Genomic DNA, 21503 nt, shown 5'->3' with positions numbered 1-21503 from the left:
TGCCTCCTTCCCATGGCCCCTCCTAGCACCTTCCTCATGGTGCCAGTGCAGGTGCCAGGTTGTAAGTGATCCACAGCACCCTCCCACTGCAACCCTGGAGGTCAGGGCACAGGTCTGTGCCTGCCCCGCCCCTCGTGCCTGTGACTTTCTGCCTCACCAGCTTCTCTCTCCTCTAGATCCATTCGCTGCCCTGCACTCACAACCCCAGGCTTCAAACTGAGCCTGGGTGAAAGCACAGCCCTCACCATGGTGAGGCCTACTGTCCACCCTCTGCCCATGACCCTGTCTGATACCACCTCTGCAAGCAGTTGCCTGACTACGGAACTGCGGTCCTCGGGGATGCAATGCCTCTTCCTACTGGAAGCCCTCCCTGATTCCAGGCTGAGGAGGGCTTGGCTCCATGCCTCAGTGATCCGGAGGGGCTGCAGCCCCAATTGACTGAGCCCTACCACGCCAGGCTTGATGCCCGTGGACCCTGTCAGATGGGCTGTGCCTCAATCCAGCTGCACATCCCTCCTGACCATGCAGACTGGAGACCAAAGCCCCTGCACACCGTCTGCCGAGACTGGGGTTCCAGTTGGGGCCTCATGGCCAGAGCTCATGTCCTTCCTGGACACACAGGGAGGCTCACTCCTGAGACCAGAGGTTCATGTCCACCACACTCCTGGCCTCTGGGCCTCGAATCTCTGCCTGCAACTTGCCTGCCACCTACCAGGGGAGGTCCACTCCGGGCCACGTGGCTCAATAGGTGTCCGCAGGACCTGCAGCGTTAGGAGGGGATTGGTCTCTGACAGAACGTTTCCCGCATGGTGGATGCTGGGCTGCTGGGGAGATGTTCCTGTCTAAAGAACATGTAGAGCACTGGACACAGCGACTGCCAGCATCAGGAGTGGCGCTGGGTGGATGACAGGGGTCCCAGGATGACCACCCCTGCACCTGCAGTCAACTCGTCTTAAAAGGGCACCAAGACACAGAAAGGGCAACCTTCCCAACTGAGGGTCCTCGGACAGATAAACAAAGTCCCTGACTCACCCTCTCAAAAATTAACTCAAGAGGATCATCTCAATGTCAAAGCTAAACTATATTTTCTACAAAACACATGAAATCTTCACAGCCTTGGGGTAGGCAAATGTTTCTTTAAGAACATGAAAAGCCCTAAAAAAGTCAATAAACTGGATTTCATAAATATCCAAAATGCCTGCTCTTCAACAGATGTCAGTGAAAATAAAACACAAGGTGTTGACTGAAAGAAAATATTCGAAGTACACAAATCTGAGGAATTGTAGTTTCTTAATCTTAAAATTCAGTAACTTGAGACCTCTTTGGCAGCCCAGTGGTTGACTCCGTGCTTCCCCTGAAGTGGGCACTGACTTCGCCCCTGGTTGGGGAATTGAGATCCACTATCAGTTTGGAACTGTAAAGAAAGAAGCCGTAGGCGCCCTGAGTCAGTGTCCTCACCTGGTCCCAGTGCTGGGTGCAGGAGTCCCTGGTGGAAATCCATCCACTCACAGCCCTTCATCAGAAGACACAGACACAGGTTACGAAAAATGTTTTTATTTGAAATCAAAGTACCAAGCAGATACTTGCAAAACACCGTACAAAGTAGAACTCAGAGGTGTCCCTTGCCCAGGCTGCCTCCGAGCCCCCCAGATCCAATTCTGCCTCCTGGAGCCCGAGCCTGGGACAGGCCCCGCATGCCTGGTGGGGGGAAGGGTGGGGCGCTGACAGCGAGATGGCCCGATCCCCACACCGGGCTGAGGGTTCCTGGAAGACAGTGGGCCCCTTCCCCCACCTGGAGCTAGGCCCCCAGGCACCGTGTCTGGAAGCAGCCGTCACGGTTCTGTCTATATGGCTCTGAAACGAACTTTCCACCCAGTGCTCCGTGGCCGGCAGGCAGAGGCAGCTTTAAGGGCGTAGCAGGTCTGAATGGTCAAGGTTCCAAGCACAAGATGCCCAGTTTCACTAGCAACATGTTCTGATATGATCTGAGCTGGACGCAGGACTGGCTGGGGTGTCCCGTCCACAGGCTCAACTGTGTGTATCAGAGATGCGCCTGGAAGAGGAGCGTCTAACAAGGAAGTGACACTGTGCTGAAACCAGCACGCCCGAAACAGCAGCCGACCAGACATGACAGAAACAAAACAGCCTCAGTGAGGGCGCTGAGGTGGGTCCAGGGGACCTGACGGACGGAAGGACGGATGGACGGAGCCCAGTTCCCTTCAAAGTGCGAGGCAGGCAGAGGCTTCTCTCTGGGTCTCCGCAGGTGTCAGATGGACAGGAGGCCCAGGGTGGCCGTGGTATCCCCCACTGCAGTGGCTCAAGGCCTGCAGAGCAGCCCTTCCCTGGTCTTTCCAAGTCCAAGACCAGAAAAGCAGAGGGCCGGCCAGCCCACAGGCACCCTCCCCACGAGCACCTGGGTGCCACCTCACCCATGCTGGTCCCAGACGCCTTGCGGCACCAGTGTCAGCCAGTGGAGCACAGCCCACCTCTAGGGGGGCCCCACTAGCATGGAGCTGAGCCCGGAGTTGAACACCAGACCACGAGCCCCAACCCGAGGCGTGTCCCCACTGAACATGGAGTGACCCCTCTACAGGCTCTGGTCGTTCTCTCTCTGTGTCCTCCCCAGGAAAAGCCACAGGGCACACCCACCTCTTGCCCCCGGGGCTGTCCCAACTGTCCCTGTGTACAAGACACTCTTGAACCCAGAGCAGATCAGGGACCCCAGGCACTCTGCCTCGTTTAGGTTGAAAACACGATAAACCTGACTCTTTGTTGGAGCCTACTAAGGGGTTTACTTAGGAACACCCACAGAGCATGTGCAACGGCCCCTGAACATCTGCGGGCAGGGGTGGGAGGCGTTCTGGCCTGTGCTGCTTGGACCCCTGGGTCCCTCTGGCCAGGCAGGTGTCCCAGGGCCTGAACCCTGACCCCCGGGTGCCCTGGAGGCCCCTGAGCCACGTGCAGGCCTGAAGCACCACTGATGCTTATGCCAGAGATGGGAAAGCAGAGTGCTAGCCACACTAAACCTACAGAAAACTGTGGGAAGAAACCAAATCCATAGGATCCACGGGTTTCCACACTTGGGGACAGTTCCCAAGACACGTGTTAGTAAAGGGCTCCCCAGCTACGGGCCGAGGCCCTGCCCCTGCCCTGCCTCTGCCGCCAGCTGCACTGGGCCCCTGGCCCCCAACCTGGCTCCTCACCAAGGCCCCACGTGTAAACAGTATTAATAAGCAACAGATGGAAAAATATATTTCCCAAGAAAACAGGGGAGGAGGCTCAGAGCTCAGAGCCCCACATCCCAGGCTGCTGCCACGTCCCTCGCCTCTCCTCTCTTCTCCGTCTGTTTTGGCGTTTCCTCTCTTTGGTTCAGCAGCCCCACGTGGCCCACGGGCACCGGCGCTGTGCCCCCACAGCCTGAGGAGAGGTGGCCAGCCCAGCGCCCACGTGGGGCCTCACCTTCCATTGGCTGCTACTTGTGCTCATGGCCTTCCGCCATGGCGGCCACCTCGATGGTGGCCGTGTGCTCCTCAGGTCCTGGGGCAGCCACGGCACTCTCGACAGTCCCCGTGGGCACCGTCACGATGGTGCTGCCCCCGGGCGATACCTGGGCCACGTTCTGCAGGGTGGGGCCCAGGCCGGGTAGGGTGAGCAGCTGCAGTGGGCTCACCACCTTGACCACAGTGCTGCCGTCCTGCATGGCGGCTGTACTCAGGACAGTGAGGCTGGACGCGTCCGGGTGGATTTCCACCGTGTTGGGGAAGGTGGTGCCAGAGGAAGCCAGCACCGTGTAGCCGCCAAGCAGTGGCGAGGCGGGGGAGCTGGCCGGAGCGACCTGGGGCGCAGCCTTGCCCAGCACGGGGGAGGGCAGGGTGGACACCACTTTGCCCAGCGGCACACTGGTAAGCTGGGAGACGGGCACGCCGGGGGTCAGGGCAATCTGGGCAGATTGGGCGAGCACCTGTGAGGCGATGGCGGCTGGCCCAGATGTGGCCCTTGCGAGCCGCGGTCGCTTCACAGGGGGCGGCAGGGAGACCGGAGTGAGAGTCATGAGCACGTTGCTGAGGTGCTGTGACTTGTGCTTGAGCTCCTTGGCCCGCCGGCGGTGCTCGTCACACTGCTGCTCCAGGGCTGCGGGGCAGGCACAGGGCATCAGACCACCCACCACCAGACAAGGACCTGCACTGGCCTGGGGCCTGACCTTGCATGCGCGTGGGGACGCTGTCTGCAGGGCCTTCTCTGCAGGGGACTCGCTGCTCTGAAGAAGCAGCAGAGAACAGCTGGCTTGAGCTGCCTGACTGGGTCAGCCTTCCCTGTTCTGTCACATGCTCTGCTCACGCTAACGTTTGCAGGCAAACTGCCTGGTTACAGAACCAGCCTGCCTCACATACACCCACAGGCACCTCCCAGGAAGGTGCCACCTCACAGTGGGGAGGGTGAATTGGTGAATTGCGGGGAGGTCTAGCTGGGGCTGTCCCAGTGTCACCCACCCCATGCCTGCCTCCGCACACCCAAGCACCTGTGGGCACAGCTGAGGCCAGTGTACCTGCCAGGTCGCGGGCATACTGCTCCCGAGAACGGTCCATCTGACACTTGTGGCTGGCCAGCACCTTCTTCACCAGGTCCAGCATGCCGAAGTTTTGGACGATGTTATTGAGGAGGACGGCATCTACACGGGCAGGGCAGGCAAACAATGAGAATGGGCCGGCCCATAGCAGGTCTGGGGCACTCCATGCCACCTGCTGAGGTGTGGGACCAGGCGCAGCAGGTCCTGATCCTAGGGCTTGGCTTCCTCCCAGCACCAAGGAGGGATCCAGAGGGAGCAAGCTAACTGCCCACCCCTGCCGATGCTGCTGGGCCAGCTCGGAGCTGGAAGAAGCAGGCTACACTCACTGGCATCCTGAGGCCACCCCCACCACGCCGAACCAGAAGAGGCCTTGGGGCCCATGGACCAGGGCAAACGGACAGCTCACCTCGGAGCTGCAGGGGTGGGTCCTGCACCCGCTGCTGTAGGCCCTTCATGGTCTCCACCAGCTCCTGGTGGAACTCCTGTATGACCTCGTCCAGCAGGCCTGCATCCTTCAGCCCCCGCCAGAAGGCGAACGTATCATCTGAGATGGAAGGAGGGGCTCAGAGATGGGGAGTCCTGCACAGACAGCCCTTCTGGTTCTATCACAGGGAGGAGTAAAGAACTGCCAGGAGGACACAGCTCTGAGGGAGCCGTCTGAGTGTCCCCAGGCCCAACCACAAGTGGGAGTCCAGTGGGTCAGCCCCGTGCATCCACCAAGACAATGCCCGGCAGCCCACAAGTCCCCCGGGCAAAGCCAGCAGCAGGTGGGAGCCCCACCCCCCAGCAAGAAGCCCAGGGAGGCCCGCACCTCCAACGGCTGTGGTCCAGTCCCCCGGGTCCTCACAGGTCTCGATGGTGATGGTCGCAGGAGCCCCATTCACTGCAACCAAGATGAGCCTGGTGAGCCTTGCTGGCAATAGGCCAGCACTCCACCCACCACAGTACCCCCCCTCATACCCCCCGTTTTCAAAAAATTAATTAACGTGTATATGCACAACAGAGGATCCACACATTACACATCCACTGCTAAATATGGACAAAGGAGGAGCTAGAAAACGTCTCCTCAGAGCTGTCCCCAAGTCCTCAATACTCTGCTGTCTCTGTCAGTTATGATGAGCCTTCATGCCTGCCAGCCAGGGGCCACAGGCCAGCCTTCCCGCCTGGCCTGTTCTCAGCAACCCCTCAAGTCTCTGTCTCATTGACACTATCGTCTGTCTCAACAGCTACCACGTTTCCTTCTTGTAAATCAGAAGAGGTGGAACTTTGAGAGGTGTAAGCCACCCAGGCTGGTTCACCTCTGTCTCCAGTATCTTCAGAGTCCTGGACACGGTATGGATCTGGCCCTTTGGGGCTTAGGAACAAGACCAGCATCCTAACTTCTGGGTGAGTTTTCTGACCTCATGCCGGCCTTTTCCACATCCAACAAAGACATCGGCTGGGGAACGTCAGATGTTTGAAATAGCTTTTTCATAGTCTGGACTGACACAGAACCTTTAACTACATAATAGGTGACTCTGGTGGTCTGAGGACTCTGACTGAAGAAACCACCACGGAGGTAAGTTTAAGTAAAGCGACAGACTGTCCAAACCATCTAGAGACAACAGAATTCTCAGAGCTGAACCCCAAACCCCACGTGGCCTTTACCGGGCATGGCACTGACTGGAGACTCAGTGTTCAGAGGCTTCTTGGAGACCAGCCACTGCGGCCGCCTTTTACAAGGCAGAGAAGTGCTGTCCCAGGGCCAGGCCACCACCCAATAACTGCAAACAGTGACCACTGGATGAGGAAAGAGTCGACAAGGGCCAGCCCCAACTGCTGGCAGCCTGCACGTTCCTGGATCTCCCAGAGGACTCCCCAACGGAGCCGGCTGCCAGTCTGGGCAGGTAGGGTGCAGCGACTTATTCAGGGTGAACTCCAGGAGCTCTCTTTGCCCCCGAGCCTCCCCTCCAGCTTCCCAAGTACAGGACAAGGCCCCTCGACCAACCACTGTCTGGTCAGCCGTGAGGACAGTCCCTGGCCACATGGCAGCAGGCCCAGAGTGACAAGCGGAGGAACAGCTGAGGGGCAATCCAATTCCCATCTTGGGAAAGGTGGCACCACCAAGTCATCAGTGGGCAACATGAACAGGGAAACTGGGACCTGATTTCATTCCAACTTGTTTTAAAAAGAATCTCTGTGCTCAAACATCTGGAAATAATCCCAGGGAACATGAAGGCCTTCTACCAGTTAAACACATCAGCTTATCTACTATAAACACATCAGCAACTCAAGTGGCAGGGAGCACACACAAGCCCAGACCAGTGCTGAGGGGAGAGGCTCCAGGGCAAGGGCAGAGGATGCTCCCCAAACGGGCAGGGCAAGGGCAGAGGATGCTCCCCAAACAGGCAAAGCTGGAGGTGGGCACTGGACACTGGCCCTGTTAATCTTCATGCTCTTCTCCACCTATGAATCATTGTATTTTATAATAAGAATGGCTTAAGAAAATAAAGTCCTTCAGTCTTCCCTGTGGGTAGAACAGCAATGCAGCTAGATTTCCTCGGTGAGGAAGGAGGAGGTGGGCGCAAACCACTGAGGCCCAGAAGGGACAGCCAAGTTGACTGGAGGCCCCATGCAAGGAGCCAGCAGCGGAGGGAGCCCAACACATGGTACCTACCGTCAGCGGTGGCTGGTGTGAGTGGGATGTACTCAGTGGGCGTGGGGCTGCCCAGGGATGCGCGTGCCCCAGAGAGGTCAATCTTGGTGCTGCGGCAAGTGTTGGAGCAGACCCTGTCATGCTGGTAGAAGTCCAGCTCCCCGGAGTCCATGATCTTCCTGCACGGAGGAGGACGGGCGTCACACAGGGTGACAAGGCTGCGGAGGCTCAGGGCTTGCCTGTGCTCCACCCCAGCACCATTCTCTCAGCAGCGTGGGGATGCCTGTGTGTGGCTCTGTCCATGAGGAGTGCGACCACAGCGGCTGGTACCCAGAGGGAGGCAGCTATCCCAGAGACTTCAGTCAGCACTGAGGGCTGGCCCTCTTTGAGAGAGTGGCCACAGTACTCCCTGATGGAGGGTCCCTGGCCAGTCCTGTGTAGGCCCCACTCCCTCCGCCCCACCCTACCCCTGCCCCGTCCACCTAAGCATGATGCCGTTCATTCGGATGGCTCGCTTCCAGTCCTTCAGGGTGGACTTGCCGGCCAGGTGCACAAACTCCTTGGGGCTGATGACATGTTCATCGTACTGTGGACAGAAGAGCAGAGCAGGGTCAAGATGGAGCCTCCCCGATGCCCTCTCTCTTGCCTGACCCTCTGTCCAGGGCCAGCCTGGGAAAGAGGGTGGATGGCAGGGCAGCCACTGTGGAAGCACATTCAGGATTTAGCCACTGGCAATCTTGACTGAGGTGGGAGGAAGAACCACCCAGGTGAGCCACGCCTGATCCTTGAGCTGCAAGGCCTGAGTGAGGTGCTGGCCCTATCCTGCTCCAGTGGATGGTCAGGTGCTGCCCCTAGCAGGGAAGGAGCTGGGTGCTTGGTGATCTCCTCAACCACATACCCAGTGCCTGGGACCCAGGGAGTCCACCCCACTCTGAAACACAGGGCGCTCTCTCCCTCCGGACAGCAAGCAGCGAACTTTCCTGTACGTAACTTATTCCACAAATAACATTCACATACAGCCCATCAAGTAACAAGAGACACAGCCACAGGGTCAGCTGTGAATACCCCTTCAGCCCACCTGGCCCAGCCCTAACAGCACCCTTCATGGCACAAAAGCACATGCCCGATTCAAGTCAGGGAACTGCCCTCCCTCCTTGCGCGTCTGCTAGTTTCACCCAAATGTGGCCTGAGAAGGTGAAGTATCCGACTCAGTCTTGTAGAACAAGCGTGCACTGAAACCAAAGAACCAACACACAACTGCATTTACTTAGCACACAGGGGGGATGGACATGTCACAGCAGCAGCAGAGGCAGAAACAAAAGCTCCAACGTGGCCTGAACACATGGCTGGACCTGACCAGGGTGCTGGATGCCCCGGGGCCTCCCCTCCCCAGGGCCTCCCCTCCCAGGGCAGCTGCCCTGAGGGGCCCTGCAGTCTGTGTCGGGTCGGGCCCAGGTTACCCTGCCACTGGAGCAAAACTGCCTCAGCTCACGTACAAGCCACACCTGCTCTGTCACGCTCCACAAAGTGTACATACTCTACAAATTGAAGGCTTGCAAACACCCTGTTTCAAGCAAGGCTATTGGTGCTGTTTTTCAATAGCAGTTGCTCAATTCAGGTCTCTGTGTCACATTCTGGTAATTCTCCTAATATTCCAAACTTTTTCATTAGTTACGGTGATCTGTGATCAGTGATCTTCAGTGCTACTACCACGACTCTGAGAGCTCAGATGATGGTTACCATTTTTAGCAATAAAGCTAAAGGCATGTACATTGGTTTTAGATATAATGTTATGACACCACTAACAGAGCATGATTCAGTGTAAATATACTTTTTATATGTGCAGGGAAAACAAAAAATGTGTGTGACTCTCTATTGCAAGGTGGCCTTCTCCAAGGCTGCCTGCGACCAGCCTGGGAAGCCCTCTTCATGGAAGCAACTGTCCTGATTTCCTGAGCCTAAACACTGTCCCTCCAAGCCAGGAAGCCATTCTATCCCTTGCCTTGGTTGGTTGGGAGCTGCCTCTGAGCCCAGGAAGGCAGGGATAGTCAGCACTCTCTCTGGCCAGTCCCCAGGCACAGGAAGTCCATGGTGGACCCAAAGAGCCCCTCAACTATGTGATGCCTTCTCTGACCCTGCCCCCACCTGACATTGTAGCACCACCTGATGGCCTGCCTCTCCCTTACATCCTGCCACCCCTTTCTGTCCCGCCTCCCTCTGAGGAACCAGGTTCTCCTCTACTGGTGGGGCAGGTGTGCTCCACACTCAGGGTGGGCTAACTGGTCCCACTCCCACCCGTCTGACTGTACTGACTGTCCTGTCTCTCCTCTCCCTAACCTAGAGGAGCATCTCAAATTGACCATGCCTTCCTGACCTCAACATTTGTGAAGCATGCAGGTCTGTGTTTCTGCAGACAAAGAAAGCGTCCCTCAGTTTGTGTCTGTCTGATATCTTCCTGAGCGGAACCAGGTTGTGCATTTGTGTCAGGAAATGCCACAGAACCCCTGCCCATTCCATCAGGAGGCTGTGGCAGAGACTGGCCCAACACTGACACCCAAACATCACCACTCATTTAGCAGGTGATCTGCAGGCTTCACCCTCTGTAAGCAGCACCTTAGTGATGGGGGTACTTGGAGACCAGCTTCCCCTGACTAGATGCAACACCTCCTCATGGCGCTCTGGCTCCGGCACCCCATCTATGTTTGCTAGTTGGCCTAAGAGTTTTAGCTCTTTCTTGTTTGATGTAAATAAATGACATGAAATATACTGCAATAAATATGGGCAGATAGATTCTTATTTTTACTTGAATTATAATCCATGACCATCATTCATTATTTTGATGCTAAAATGTCCCAGAGCCAGTGGAAGGTCCTTTGCCCTGGCACCTAGTATAGATTTTAAAATGTGAAATTTTGAATGTATTTGTTCAGTTTGGGATGTATTAAGTTTCTTAAACTGCGGGTGGCTTTCTTTCCTGGGTTATGAAAGTTCTCAGACCCTCTCTCCTCTCAGAAGTCACATAGATAGGTTAGGCTTTCCTGTGCTTCCATTTTCCCTTGAGACATTTCGCTAGGTAGTTGTCTCAATAACTTCTTCTGTCTTCTAGTTCACTAATTATCTCTTCAACTGTGTCTTAGTTCAGTTCAGTTCAGTTGCTCAGCCGTGTCCGACTCTTTGCGACCCCATGAATTGCAGCAAGCCAGGCCTCCCTGTCCATCACCAGCTCCCGGAGTTCACTCAAGACTCACGTCCATCGAGTCAGTGATGCCATCCAGCCATCTCATCCTCTGTCGTCCCCTTCTCCTCCTGCCCCCAATCCCTCCCAACATCAGAGTCTTTTCCAATGAGTCAACTCTTCGCATGAGGTGGCCAAAGTACTGGAGTTTCAGCTTTAGCATCATTCCTTCCAAAGAAATCCCAGGGCTGATCTCCTTCAGAATGGATTGGTTGGATCTCCTTGCAGTCCAAGGGACTCTCAAGAGTCTTCTCCAACACCACAATTCAAAAAGCATCAATTCTTTGGCGCTCAGCCTTCTTCACAGTCCAACTCTCACATCCATACATGACCACAGGAAAAATCATAGCCTTGACTAGACAGACCTTAATCGGCAAAGTAATGTCTCTGCTTTTGAATATACTATCTAGGTTGGTCATAACTTTTCTTAGAAGGAGAAAGCGTCTTTTAATTTCATGGCTGCAGTCACCATCCGCAGTGATTTTGGAGCCCAAAAAAATAAAGTCCGACATTGTTTCCACTGTTTCCGCATCTATTTCCCATGAAGTGATGGGATCGGATGCCATGATCTTCATTTTCTGAATGTTGAGCTTTAAGCCAACTTTTTCACTCTCCACTTTCACTTTCATCAAGAGGCTTTTTAGTTCCTCTTCACTTTCTGCCATAAGGGTGGTGTTATCTGCATATCTGAGGTTATTGATATTTCTCCCAGCAATCTTGATTTCAGCTTGTGTTTCTTCCAGCCCAGCATTTCTCATGATGTACTCTGCATGTAAGTTAAATAAGCAGGGTGACAATATACAGCCTTGACGTAGTCCTTTTCCTATCTGAAACTAGTCTGTTGTTCCATGTCCAGTTCTAACTGTTGCTTCCTGACCTGCATACATGCTACTGGAGATCAGTGGAGAAATAACTCCAGAAAGAATGAAGGGATGGAGCCAAAGCAAAAATAATACCCACCTGTGGATGTGACTGGTGATAGAAGCAAGGTCCGATGCTATAAAGAGCAATATTGCATAGGAACCTGGAATGTCAGGTCCATGAATCAAGACAAATTGGAAGTGGTCAAACAAGAGATGGCAAGAGTGAATGTCAACATTCTAGGAATCAGCGAACTAAAATGGACTTGAACGGGTGAATTTAACTCAGATGACCATTATATTTACTACTGCGGGCAGGAATCCCTCAGAAGAAATAGAGTAGCCATCATGGTCAACAAAAGAGTCCGAAATGCAGTACTTGGATGCAATCTCAAAAACAACAGAATGATCTCTGTTTGTTTCCAAGGCAAACCATTTAATATCACAGTAATCCAAGTTTATGCCCCAACGAGTAATGCTGAAGAAGCTGAACGGTTCTATGAAGACCTACAAGACCTTTTAGAACTAACACCCAAAAAAGATGTCCTTTTCAATTGTGTCTAATCAGCTGTAAATCCACCCACTTAGTGTTCGATTTTAATTGTTTTTCATGTCTAGTTTTTTTCATATCTGCTTATGCTTTATTCACGTTTGAGTCTCTTTTTTATTTCTTGAAGTAACTAAACATACTTATTTTCTATTTTGTGTCTCAGAATTCCAACCTGTAGCGTTTGTGGGCCTTACTTTGCTGTCTGTGATTTCTGTGTGCACTCACTCAGGCGCTTCGTTTCCTTGTGTGCTCAGGGTTATGTTCTGCATTACTGTGAGCTGCTCCTTTTTTTAGAACTTTGTCTACCAAAGTTACTTGAAACCTGAGATAAAGGTGAGTTCTCTGAAAAAGGATTTCTCATTTGTTTTTGTCAGATTCCTGGGGGAGCTCTGAGCCAGGAACCATTCGACAACTAAACTCTTAGCTAAAGGTATTCACACTGTACAGGCCACATGTGACTCCTCAGGAGGGTCCCTATTCCACCTAGTGTTGATGTGGGAGGGGCGTTTTCCTTGTCCTAGAGGTAGGGGGGCTGGGAGGGTGTGATCAGCATGTTTTCTAGCCCCCAAAATTGAAGGTGGAGACCTCTGGAAGTAGCAGCATCACAGGGACAATCCCTACCCCAACAACACACCCCAACTGGGAGTCCTGAGCTTTGGCTCCTCATCTCCTGACCACAAGGCTGAGAAACCAGTGTCAGGCAAAAGTTGGCTGCCCTCTACAATCCACCTTTACTCAGGCCCCGGGCCTACTTCCTCCTCTTTTGCCAGCTTAAGGAGGCATCTTCTAGATGCCTTAAGTGGCATTTTTAGCTCTTTTCAGCACAAGGTGAGTGGGTACCTAAGCTACCATGCTGCAGGAAAAGCAGACCTCTCTCCTGTCCACCTTACCCACGAGTGCTAATGAGTCTCTGCAAAGCAGCTCCCTTGTTTAACTGCCCAACAGAGTCACTCCAGGAACGAACTCACTACCCTGAGGCTTTCTCATGCCCTGGTGATAGCCTGTTTGTCCCTGAAGCCTCCTTGTCCTCTGTTCTCCCAAACATGGGATTTCTGCCTCCTGAACTCCCCACCAAGGTCACACACCTGCCATTGGGGTCTCCTTTTGTCTGCTTTGTAGCTGCGGCCCTGGGAGCCCCTCCCTGAAACCTGGCTGCATGGGAACTCTCACCTGCACACACTTCACATTGATGCCGGGGCACACAAACTTCCTCCAGATCAGGTTGGCCCTGCTGTCCCCGCAGGTGATGGGGTAAACGATCTCTGCCTCCAGGCTCTCCTCCTCTTCAGCCATCTTCACTTCTCACCAGGTGTGTTGACAGGGAAAGGGGCAACACAGAAAATCAGTTACAACTTCTCCAAAGCATTTCCTGCAAAAGTACAAGGTTAACTACCTTGAAAGAGAAATCAGAATCCAGGAGAGACTGAGACAAGACAAAGGTGGGCAGAGGGCATTTCTCCTCAGCCCAAAGTAAAGACCAACTGATGGAAATAAAACTTCACCCAAACACTTACAGAGAAACCTATTTGTAATATTTGGAAGGGCTCTGAGGCCTTTAATGTTAGGCTACAGAAAAAGGCCAAAGGCGGTAAGAGTCTGCATTGCTGATCACAGACAGCTACACTAACCAGGACTGCAAACCGAGCTCTCCCTGCTAGCCACAGTCCAGCGCCACACCTGGGGATCCTGGAGCCAGGGCCTCCGTGACGCCTCAGGCCCACCTCTGGAGAGGAGCCCCAGGAGGGCCTCGGGAACCTTTGCTCCCTTACTCAAGGGAGGACAGTCCCCTCAGGCAAAACCACTTCTGGAGCGGCCTGCGGGCGCCACTGCCAGAAGGCAGGCTCCCTACCTAACACGGCCTCCTTGAGTTGCGAGGATGCCGTGAATGCGGCCGCAGCAGCCGCCGCGGCATTTTCCGTCTCCATGTTGTCCTCCGTCAGGTCACCGCTGGGGACAAAAGGGAAGGAGATAGAGGGGACATCAGCACCTCTGCAACAGCCAGCCCCTTGCTCCACTACCATTTCTGCCTTGCTTTCCAGTCTAGCCAGAGGTCATGGCACCACTGACCCCACACATGTCTCTCCTCACTTCACCTAGGAAACCTGGTTCCCAACTGGCCTGACCCTTAAGAGGAGAAGCTACCGTGCATTTGGGGACATGAAGCTTCGGCAGCGGGAGAAGAGACACAGCCCTCAGCTCACCTGAGCCCCTCCGCCACTGCCCCCCCAAGCCTATCCTCACCCGTGCGGGGCAAGGTTGGTGGTGACCAGCACAGTCTTCACCTCTTCCACACCACTGCCATCCGCCGCCGTGTCAGGCGTCGTCACCACCACCACCTCCTCCATGTGGACACTCACATCGGGGGTGGCCATGGCTCAGCGGACAGGAGACGCCAGGGCCCCGGGCCTGCAGGGCAACAGAGCAGGCACAGGGTCTGCATGGGGACCTTGCTACCTTCTGATGGTGGAGTGAGCACAGGGCGGAAGCCCCAGCAGAACTGTGGAGCTGCACCAGGCCCAAAAGCCCCACGGTTACACTTGGGCGCTGGGGAGGAGCCAGGATGCAGGTGGATGCCTCTGGAGGAGGGTCCTGTAGGAATCCAGGGCTTCGCACAGAAGGCCCTTGGGAACCCCCTGTCTCTGGTCTGGGAGACCCTCCCTGGTGTTACTTTGTCTTTGCCTCTTGGCCCTCCAGTGAGCCTCAGCCCTCTAATCTCTGTGATGGTCGTGGTCAGGCAGGCACTGAGAACTCTGGGGGCCTGGAGGCAACTCACTGCTCCACTGCTCTCTACCCTCTGATGCTTGGCTCAGGGCAGGCCAGGTACTGAGGTGTCACAGAACAGGGGAAGAAAGGCAGCTCTGGGGGTTGGAGTGTGCAAGAGACTGCGGAGAGTGGAGAGGTGGAGAGGGCCTGACCCCAGCTGTGTGTGAAGGCTCCAGTCACTCCTCACCTGTCTGTGTGCAGACCTGGCCCGAAACGGTCAGCCAAAGCTTTCGAGGACTGACCTCCAGGGTCACCCACTGCCCAGGTCTCAGACCAGCCTCGGATGGCACCTGAGGGACAGAGGCCCCGGCACAGGCTGAAGGCTTAGCTGACCCAAGACAGCGTCTGCCCACAGGAGGGGCTCAGACCTGCAGCGCAGGTCTGCTTCTTGCTAGAACAAAATGCTCCATTCTCCACAGGATCTCACAATACTCAAAGGATCCAGACGACGATCCAGAATTATCTACCACACAAAGAAGCAGGAAAGTCTGACCAAAATTAGGGCAAAAATAATACAAAGACGCCCAGTCCGAGGTGACCACTGGAACCCCCAGTGGCCTGAGCTGCGAGCACTCCTACTCCATGAGTGGAGCCTGCTGTCCTGACCGGGTCAGCACAGGAACCAAGGTCACAGCCATGTGGAAATTTGAAAATAAAAAATATAATAACAAATAGAAACCCACCTTGTGGGCTCAATATCAGAATGGAAGTGAGAGAGGAAAGAGATACAACAATGAAAATATAGAGCAGTACAAAAGATCTAATGTGAACAACAGAAAGAAGATGGAAAACAAAATGAACGGAGCTTCTGGGAATGCAGAACAAAAGAAGGTGGCCATCTGTATCACCAGAGTCCCAGGGGAAAGAAGACCGTGCCGAGCTGAAAAACAACTCGGAAGAAATAACAGCTGAACACTTCCCAAGGGTAGTGAAAAATATAAACTTACACACTCAAGAAGTCCAACAAACTTCAAGCAGAATAAACTCAAAGAAATCTATGCCGAGAGCATAATCAAATTGCTGAAAACGGATGACAAAGTAAGAATGTTACAAAAACAGCAGATAAAAAGGTACGTATTTCCCACATGAGAACAGCAACCTGAAGGCCTTCGGGACTCTCCCCAGAACCACAGAACCAGAGGCAGGGACTTCCTTAACATGCTGAAAGGAAAGAGCCTCAGGCCCGCATTCTGTGGCAGGGAGACGATCCTTCAGAAATGAAGGCACAATAGAGACACTTTCAGATTAAGGAAACTTAAGACAACTGGCCACAAGCAGATCTGCTCTAAAAGCAGTGTTAACAGGGTCCTTCAGACAGACGGAGATTACAGCAGAGGGAGGCCTGAAGCTTCAGGAATGGAGGAAGGCAACCCGTGTGGTAAATATCTGGTAAAACTCAATAAACAGTTTTCCCCTTCAGTTCTTTTTACTTATGTATTTAGCTGTGTCAGGTCTCAGCTGTGGCATGCACGATCTTTCATTGCCACGCACAGACTCTCTAGTCGCAGCATGCAGGTTTAGTTGCCCGGAGGCAGGTGGGATCTTAGTTCCCCAACCAGGGACTGAATCTGTTGCTTGCATTGCAAGATGGATTCTTAACTACTGGACCACCAGGGGAGTCCCCAAAATTAAGTCTTAGTTTAAAAATATAAAACACAACACCAAAAGTGACCCCAATGTAAACTACGGACTCTGCTTGATGATGAGTCACCTGGGCTTTGTGGACTGCAACAAACGTACTGCTCTGGTGAGGATGCTGGCAAGGACGGAGGCTGGGGAGTGGGTATATGGGAACTCCGGAGGTTCCTGTTCAATTGTGCTGTGAACATAAACCTGCCCCAAAATGAGGTATGTACATTACAACAGAATGAATAGAGAGGACAGTAGAAAATGAAAATAACAAGCTATAGGTGGAAGAAAATACTTGCAAATCACATCCGACAAAGAAAGTGCCTGCAGAATACTGAAAGAACTCAACATTCCAATTTAAAAGTAGGCAGACTATGTGAACAGACACTTCAGCAAAAGAGAAGTCCAAATAAGCACACAGAAAGCTGCTCGACATCATTAACCCATAGGAAAATGCAAACTAAAACCACAAGAATACTATTGCACACCTATTAGAACAGCTTAAAAAGCACCAACAAAAAGCTGATGATACAAAGACTGGGAGAATGTGAAGCAACCGGAATTCTCACACATAGCTGCGTGGTGCAGCCACACTAAGAAGGGTCTGGATATTTCCATAAAGTTAAATACATTCCTCCTACATGACCCAGCAAACCCACTCCTAAGTATCTGCTCCAGAGAAACGAAAACTTGTACACACAATGTTATGACAGCTTTATTCATGACTGTCAGAAACTGGAAAGAACTCAAATGACCTTCAATAGATGGACATAGGAAGACGTTCCATGGGGAACAGGGACAGTCTCTTTGAAGCACGGAGCTGGGAAAACCAGACCTCTGCAGGCAACAAAATGAGGCTGGACCTTCACTTACACCACAGACAAAAATTAACACAAGACGGATCAAAGATCCAAACATAAGAGCTTATACTGTAAAACCCTCAGAAGAAAGCAGAGGAGAAAGTCCTCCTGACAAAATTTTGTAATGACATCTTTCTTTCTTTGTTTTTACTTTCTGGATACAGTGGTACAGTTTGTGGGATTTTACTTCCCAGAGACTGAACCCAGGCACTCGGCAGTGACAGCAGAGTCCTGCCCACTGGACTGCCAGGGGATTCCCTAGCAATATGACACCAAAAGCACAAGGAACAAAAAACAGGTTAATTAGCCTCCACTGAAATTAAAAACTATTGTGCACCAAAGGATACTCCTGGGAGACTGAAAAGGCGACCCACACACTGGAAGGCAGTGTCTGCGCAGCACATGTCCACCAAGGGATTAACGCCCAGGATACAACTCAACGACAACAAAACGACCAGAACCATGGGCCAAGTATCATTTGAAGGAGACATTTCTCTAAAGGAAATCTGCAAACAGCCTGTCAGCCATGGAACAGATGCTCAACACCCTTAATCATTGGGGAAATGCACACGAAAACCACAAGGAGATACCACTTCATACCCATCAGGATGGTTATTAAAACAAACGGAAATTAAGTGTGGTCAGGATATGGAGAGACTGGCACCATCCTGCACTGGTGGCAGACCAACAAAATGGTGACGCCCTTGTGGAAAGCAGCCTGGTAGTTCCTCAGGAAGTCACACGTACAGGGACTTCCTTGGCGGTCCACTGGTTAGGACTCTACACTTCCACTGCAGGCAGCACGAGTTTGATCCCTGGTCTTAATTCCTGGTCAGGGAATTAAGATCCTCATGTCATGAGGTTTAAAAGGAAAAAAAAATCACTTTAAAATCGCCCTTATCACCTGAAACTAACACAACCTTGTTTGTTAATCGGCTATAGCCCAATAAAGTTTTTTAAAAAATTGCCCTGAAAGTAATGTTGTTCTGTGGTACTTGGCTTTCATGGAGGCACCTCTGCTTTCACCAGGTAGGCTCTGAGAAGCCCAAAAAGCCACATTTGACCCCAAAGCTGCAGAAAGGCAAGGGCCCACCTTCAGCGAGCAGCTGTCCACACCCACACCTCAAAACTGTATGGAGCACTAAACAGTGAAAACCCACAAAGTGGAATTTCTGCCTCTCCAATGGCAACTATATTAAGTTCTCAAAATTCCTCTTTCCCAATTAATTTTGAAGTAAAGAAAACATGACAAAATATTTCTAAAACAGCATTTTGGGGCATAAATATATAAAAACAGATTAAAAATGTGTGAGTGCACAGTTAGTACATCAGATTCAGATCTAGCTTTCCATGTCTTCAAAAAAATCAAATATTTTCCTTTGATAAAAATATGACCAGAAACAGCAGAGGGCCTAGGTCACACAGCAATGGCCCACAGACACAGTTTCTTTGATCCTCACCTTGTTTCAAAATATTTAATTAGCTGCAACTTTTTCAAAGTTTACAGGCTTCACATTTTAGAAATCCAGATTTCCAGTGTCTCTTGAAGAATGTCAGAAGTAGCCATTCCTGGAGGTGGCCCTCTAGCCCTGCTTTTCCTTGAGAATCTGGGCTTCCTCGCCCTGCCTTCCTAGGGGGTGAGGGGGGCACAAGCACTAGCTGTCCAGTCTTGACCACACCCTTCAGTTACCCTGGCCAGGCCGCATCAGGCTCTTAAGTGAGCCACCTGTATGTGTAAGTTTCTCCCCTGTCCAGTATGTCTTCCCAAAGTCTTAAGATACTTCCTACAAAGAAGTAACTTCTGACCAGTCTGCTTAATGTTTGTTACACTGGGGATTTATTTAATCCACTTGGTTTTATCCTAAACAGACTGGTGCACACTGTTGTACTCGGTTGTGCATGGTTGGTGGGAATGTAAATTGTGCAGCCATTATGAAAACAGTACCAGGTTCCTCAAAAGACTAAAAATAGAACTGTCATATGATCAGCAACCCCACTTCTGGGTGTATATATGAAAGAACACAAATCAGGATCTCCAAGAGGCACCTGCACCCCTTGTTCACTAAAGGATTATTTACAGCAGTCAAGATACAGGAGTAACTTCAATGTCCATTGACAGATGAATGGATAAAAGTTTGATATACACACACAATGGAATATAACTTAGCCTTTAAAAAAAAAATTCTGCCATTTGTGACATGGATGAATGTGGAGGACATTATTCTATGTGAAATAAGCCAGACACAGGACAAAATACTGCATCATACCACTTCCTGGAAAATCCCATAGACAGAGGAGCCTGGAGTGCTACAGTCCATGGGGTCACAAAAGAATCCAACCCAACTTAGTAACTAAACAATCACCACTTACATGAGGAGTCTAAACAGTCAAACTTAGAGAAGCAGAGTGTGGAATGATGGTTGCAAGCATTTGGCGAAGAGGGACCAGGACAGAGTACAAAGCTTCAGATATGCAGAATGAGTAAATCCTGGAGGTCTGAGATACTGCATGAAGTGAAGTTGCTCAGTCGTGTCCAACTCTTTGCGACCCAATGGACTGTAACCTACCAGACTCCTCAGTCCATGGGATTTTCCAGGCAAGAATGCTGGAGTGGGTTGCCGTTTCCTTCTCCAGGAGATCTTCCCCACCCAGGGATTGAACCCGGGTCTCCCACATTGTAGGCAGACGCTTTATCGTCTGAGCGGTGAGGGAAGTCCTGAGATACTGCATAGTGCCTAGTTAACAACACTATATACTTAAATTTTTGCTAGGTAAGCATTCCTACCACAAAGTAATAATGAAAGCAGGAAATTTTTGCTGATTGACAATTTAACGGCACAGATCGTAGTTTCACAGGCGTACATGAAACTCATAAAGTTGTATAGTTGTTATGCAGTTTTTTTTTTTTTAATGAAAAAAAGACTGATGTAACTGAAATTTGTATTTGAAGTGTTAGCAAAGAAAGATAACCTTGGCTGTCTGGAAGAACACTAAATCACAAAGTTAGGCAAGTATGTAACAGGTCATTACTGGCAATGGACCCCTACGAAGAGGTTCACGTGGCTCTGGTTCTCACCAAGGATTCTGCAGGCATAAGGCCCCCACAGAAAGGGACGTATCAACGTGGCCCTAAGGGTAGAGGGTTACCATGAGGCCCTCATGGGAAGCGGGGATTATCCCTGCGGCCCCCAGGAGAGAGAGGGATATCCCCGCGGCCCCCACGGGATGAGGGGGCATCCCCGCGAGCCCCACAGCAAGGGGAGTATCCACGAGGCTCCCACGGAAACGGGGCGATCCACACGGCCCCCACCCAAAGCCCTCCCCAGCGCCCGCCGCCCGCCGCCTTCCGGCAAGATGGAGGCCGCGCCGCCGCCGACGCGCCTGACGCGGACCCGTGACGCCCGTGACGCCCGCCGCGCGCCGCCGCCCCTCCCCCGCTCCCCTCCCCCCGCCGTAACGTCCTGACGCTCCGCAGGGACCCCTGACTGGACGGCGGCGCGCGGCGGAGCGAGAGGCCTCGCCGCGGGGGGGCGGCGGGCGCTTACCTGAGCCGCGGCCGGGCCTGCGCGGGCGCCGATGGGCGGGCGGGGGTAGCGGGCGGCGGCGGCAGGCGGGCGGCGGCGGCGGCCTCGGGCTCCGCTCCTTGTTGGGGATTCGGCGGCGGCGGCGGCGGCGGCGGCCCGGGCGCGCGCTTCCTAGTGACGCAGACGGCGGGGCCGCGCACGCACGGGCAAGGGCGAGCCCGGGGATTTATTTGGCGCTCGGCGTGGAAGCGGGCGGTGCAGAGAAATAAGGCCCGGCGAGGCCGGGCGCGCGTGCGCCTGGGTGTGGGTTGGGCCGGACGTGGATGTCCTGCCCTTTCCCAGGGCTGCGGGTCACGCTGCCCCCCCGCCCCCTCCGCCGGCTGGCTCACCTGCCTGGCACGGAGGAAACAAGACCCGGGAAAGGATGCGTAGGAAGACTCGTTTAGGGTTGGCGAGAAATGTGAGTGACCTGCCCGTGTGTGAAAGGGTCTCCCCAGAGGCAGGCAGGTGAGAGGGCTGCCGTGGCGGTCGTGCAGTCCGAATCCTGCGATTATCATGTTTTATTTTTGTATTATAGTAAGCCATAAAGACAGCCCCCAGTGTTCCTGTGTAGACCCCCAACCGCGCTGTCTGTCCTATGCTGTAATCACTGACCGTGTTTGCTCATCTTAATTTGCGTTAACTGAAGTTAAAATCCAGTTCCTCCGCTATCACAGAGCCACGAAGGACACCCTGAAGTAGGGTTAGGATCGCTGTGAAAACTCTTAAAATTACAGTAAATGGCTGGAGTATAAAGACCCTAGATTTTCCAAAACATGAGACGTTTAGCAGCACTCAACACTCAGCTTTCATGGGTTCCTTTGACTTGGGAGCCAGCACA

The 21503-nt window shown here is 52.8% G+C and overlaps 1 protein-coding gene across 2 annotated transcripts; it reads right to left on the bottom strand.

Annotated features, from left to right (window-relative positions):
- Nucleotides 1-1538: 1538 nt before the first annotated feature.
- GMEB2 (glucocorticoid modulatory element binding protein 2) lies at nucleotides 1539-20900 on the bottom strand. 2 transcript variants are annotated; one of them, XM_069546631.1, is made up of 10 exons: nucleotides 20645-20900; nucleotides 14089-14253; nucleotides 13697-13794; nucleotides 13018-13145; nucleotides 7685-7788; nucleotides 7224-7381; nucleotides 5379-5450; nucleotides 4974-5111; nucleotides 4547-4669; nucleotides 1539-4131 (listed from the first exon to the last, which is right to left on the bottom strand). In XM_069546631.1, exons 2-10 carry the CDS (start codon nucleotides 14217-14219, stop codon nucleotides 3473-3475), a joined length of 1611 nt encoding a protein of 536 aa, XP_069402732.1. In that variant the 5' UTR covers nucleotides 14220-14253; nucleotides 20645-20900; the 3' UTR covers nucleotides 1539-3472. The 2 variants fall into 2 exon arrangements, with proteins under 2 accessions (XP_069402732.1, XP_069402733.1); XM_069546632.1 differs by having other exon boundaries at nucleotides 14130-14253; nucleotides 20645-20804.
- Nucleotides 20901-21503: the final 603 nt, after the last annotated feature.

This window comes from Ovis canadensis, chromosome 13, assembly GCF_042477335.2.
Source record: "Ovis canadensis isolate MfBH-ARS-UI-01 breed Bighorn chromosome 13, ARS-UI_OviCan_v2, whole genome shotgun sequence".
NCBI classification, from domain to species: domain Eukaryota; kingdom Metazoa; phylum Chordata; class Mammalia; order Artiodactyla; family Bovidae; genus Ovis; species Ovis canadensis.
This window is presented reverse-complemented; position numbering and strand designations above follow the sequence as displayed.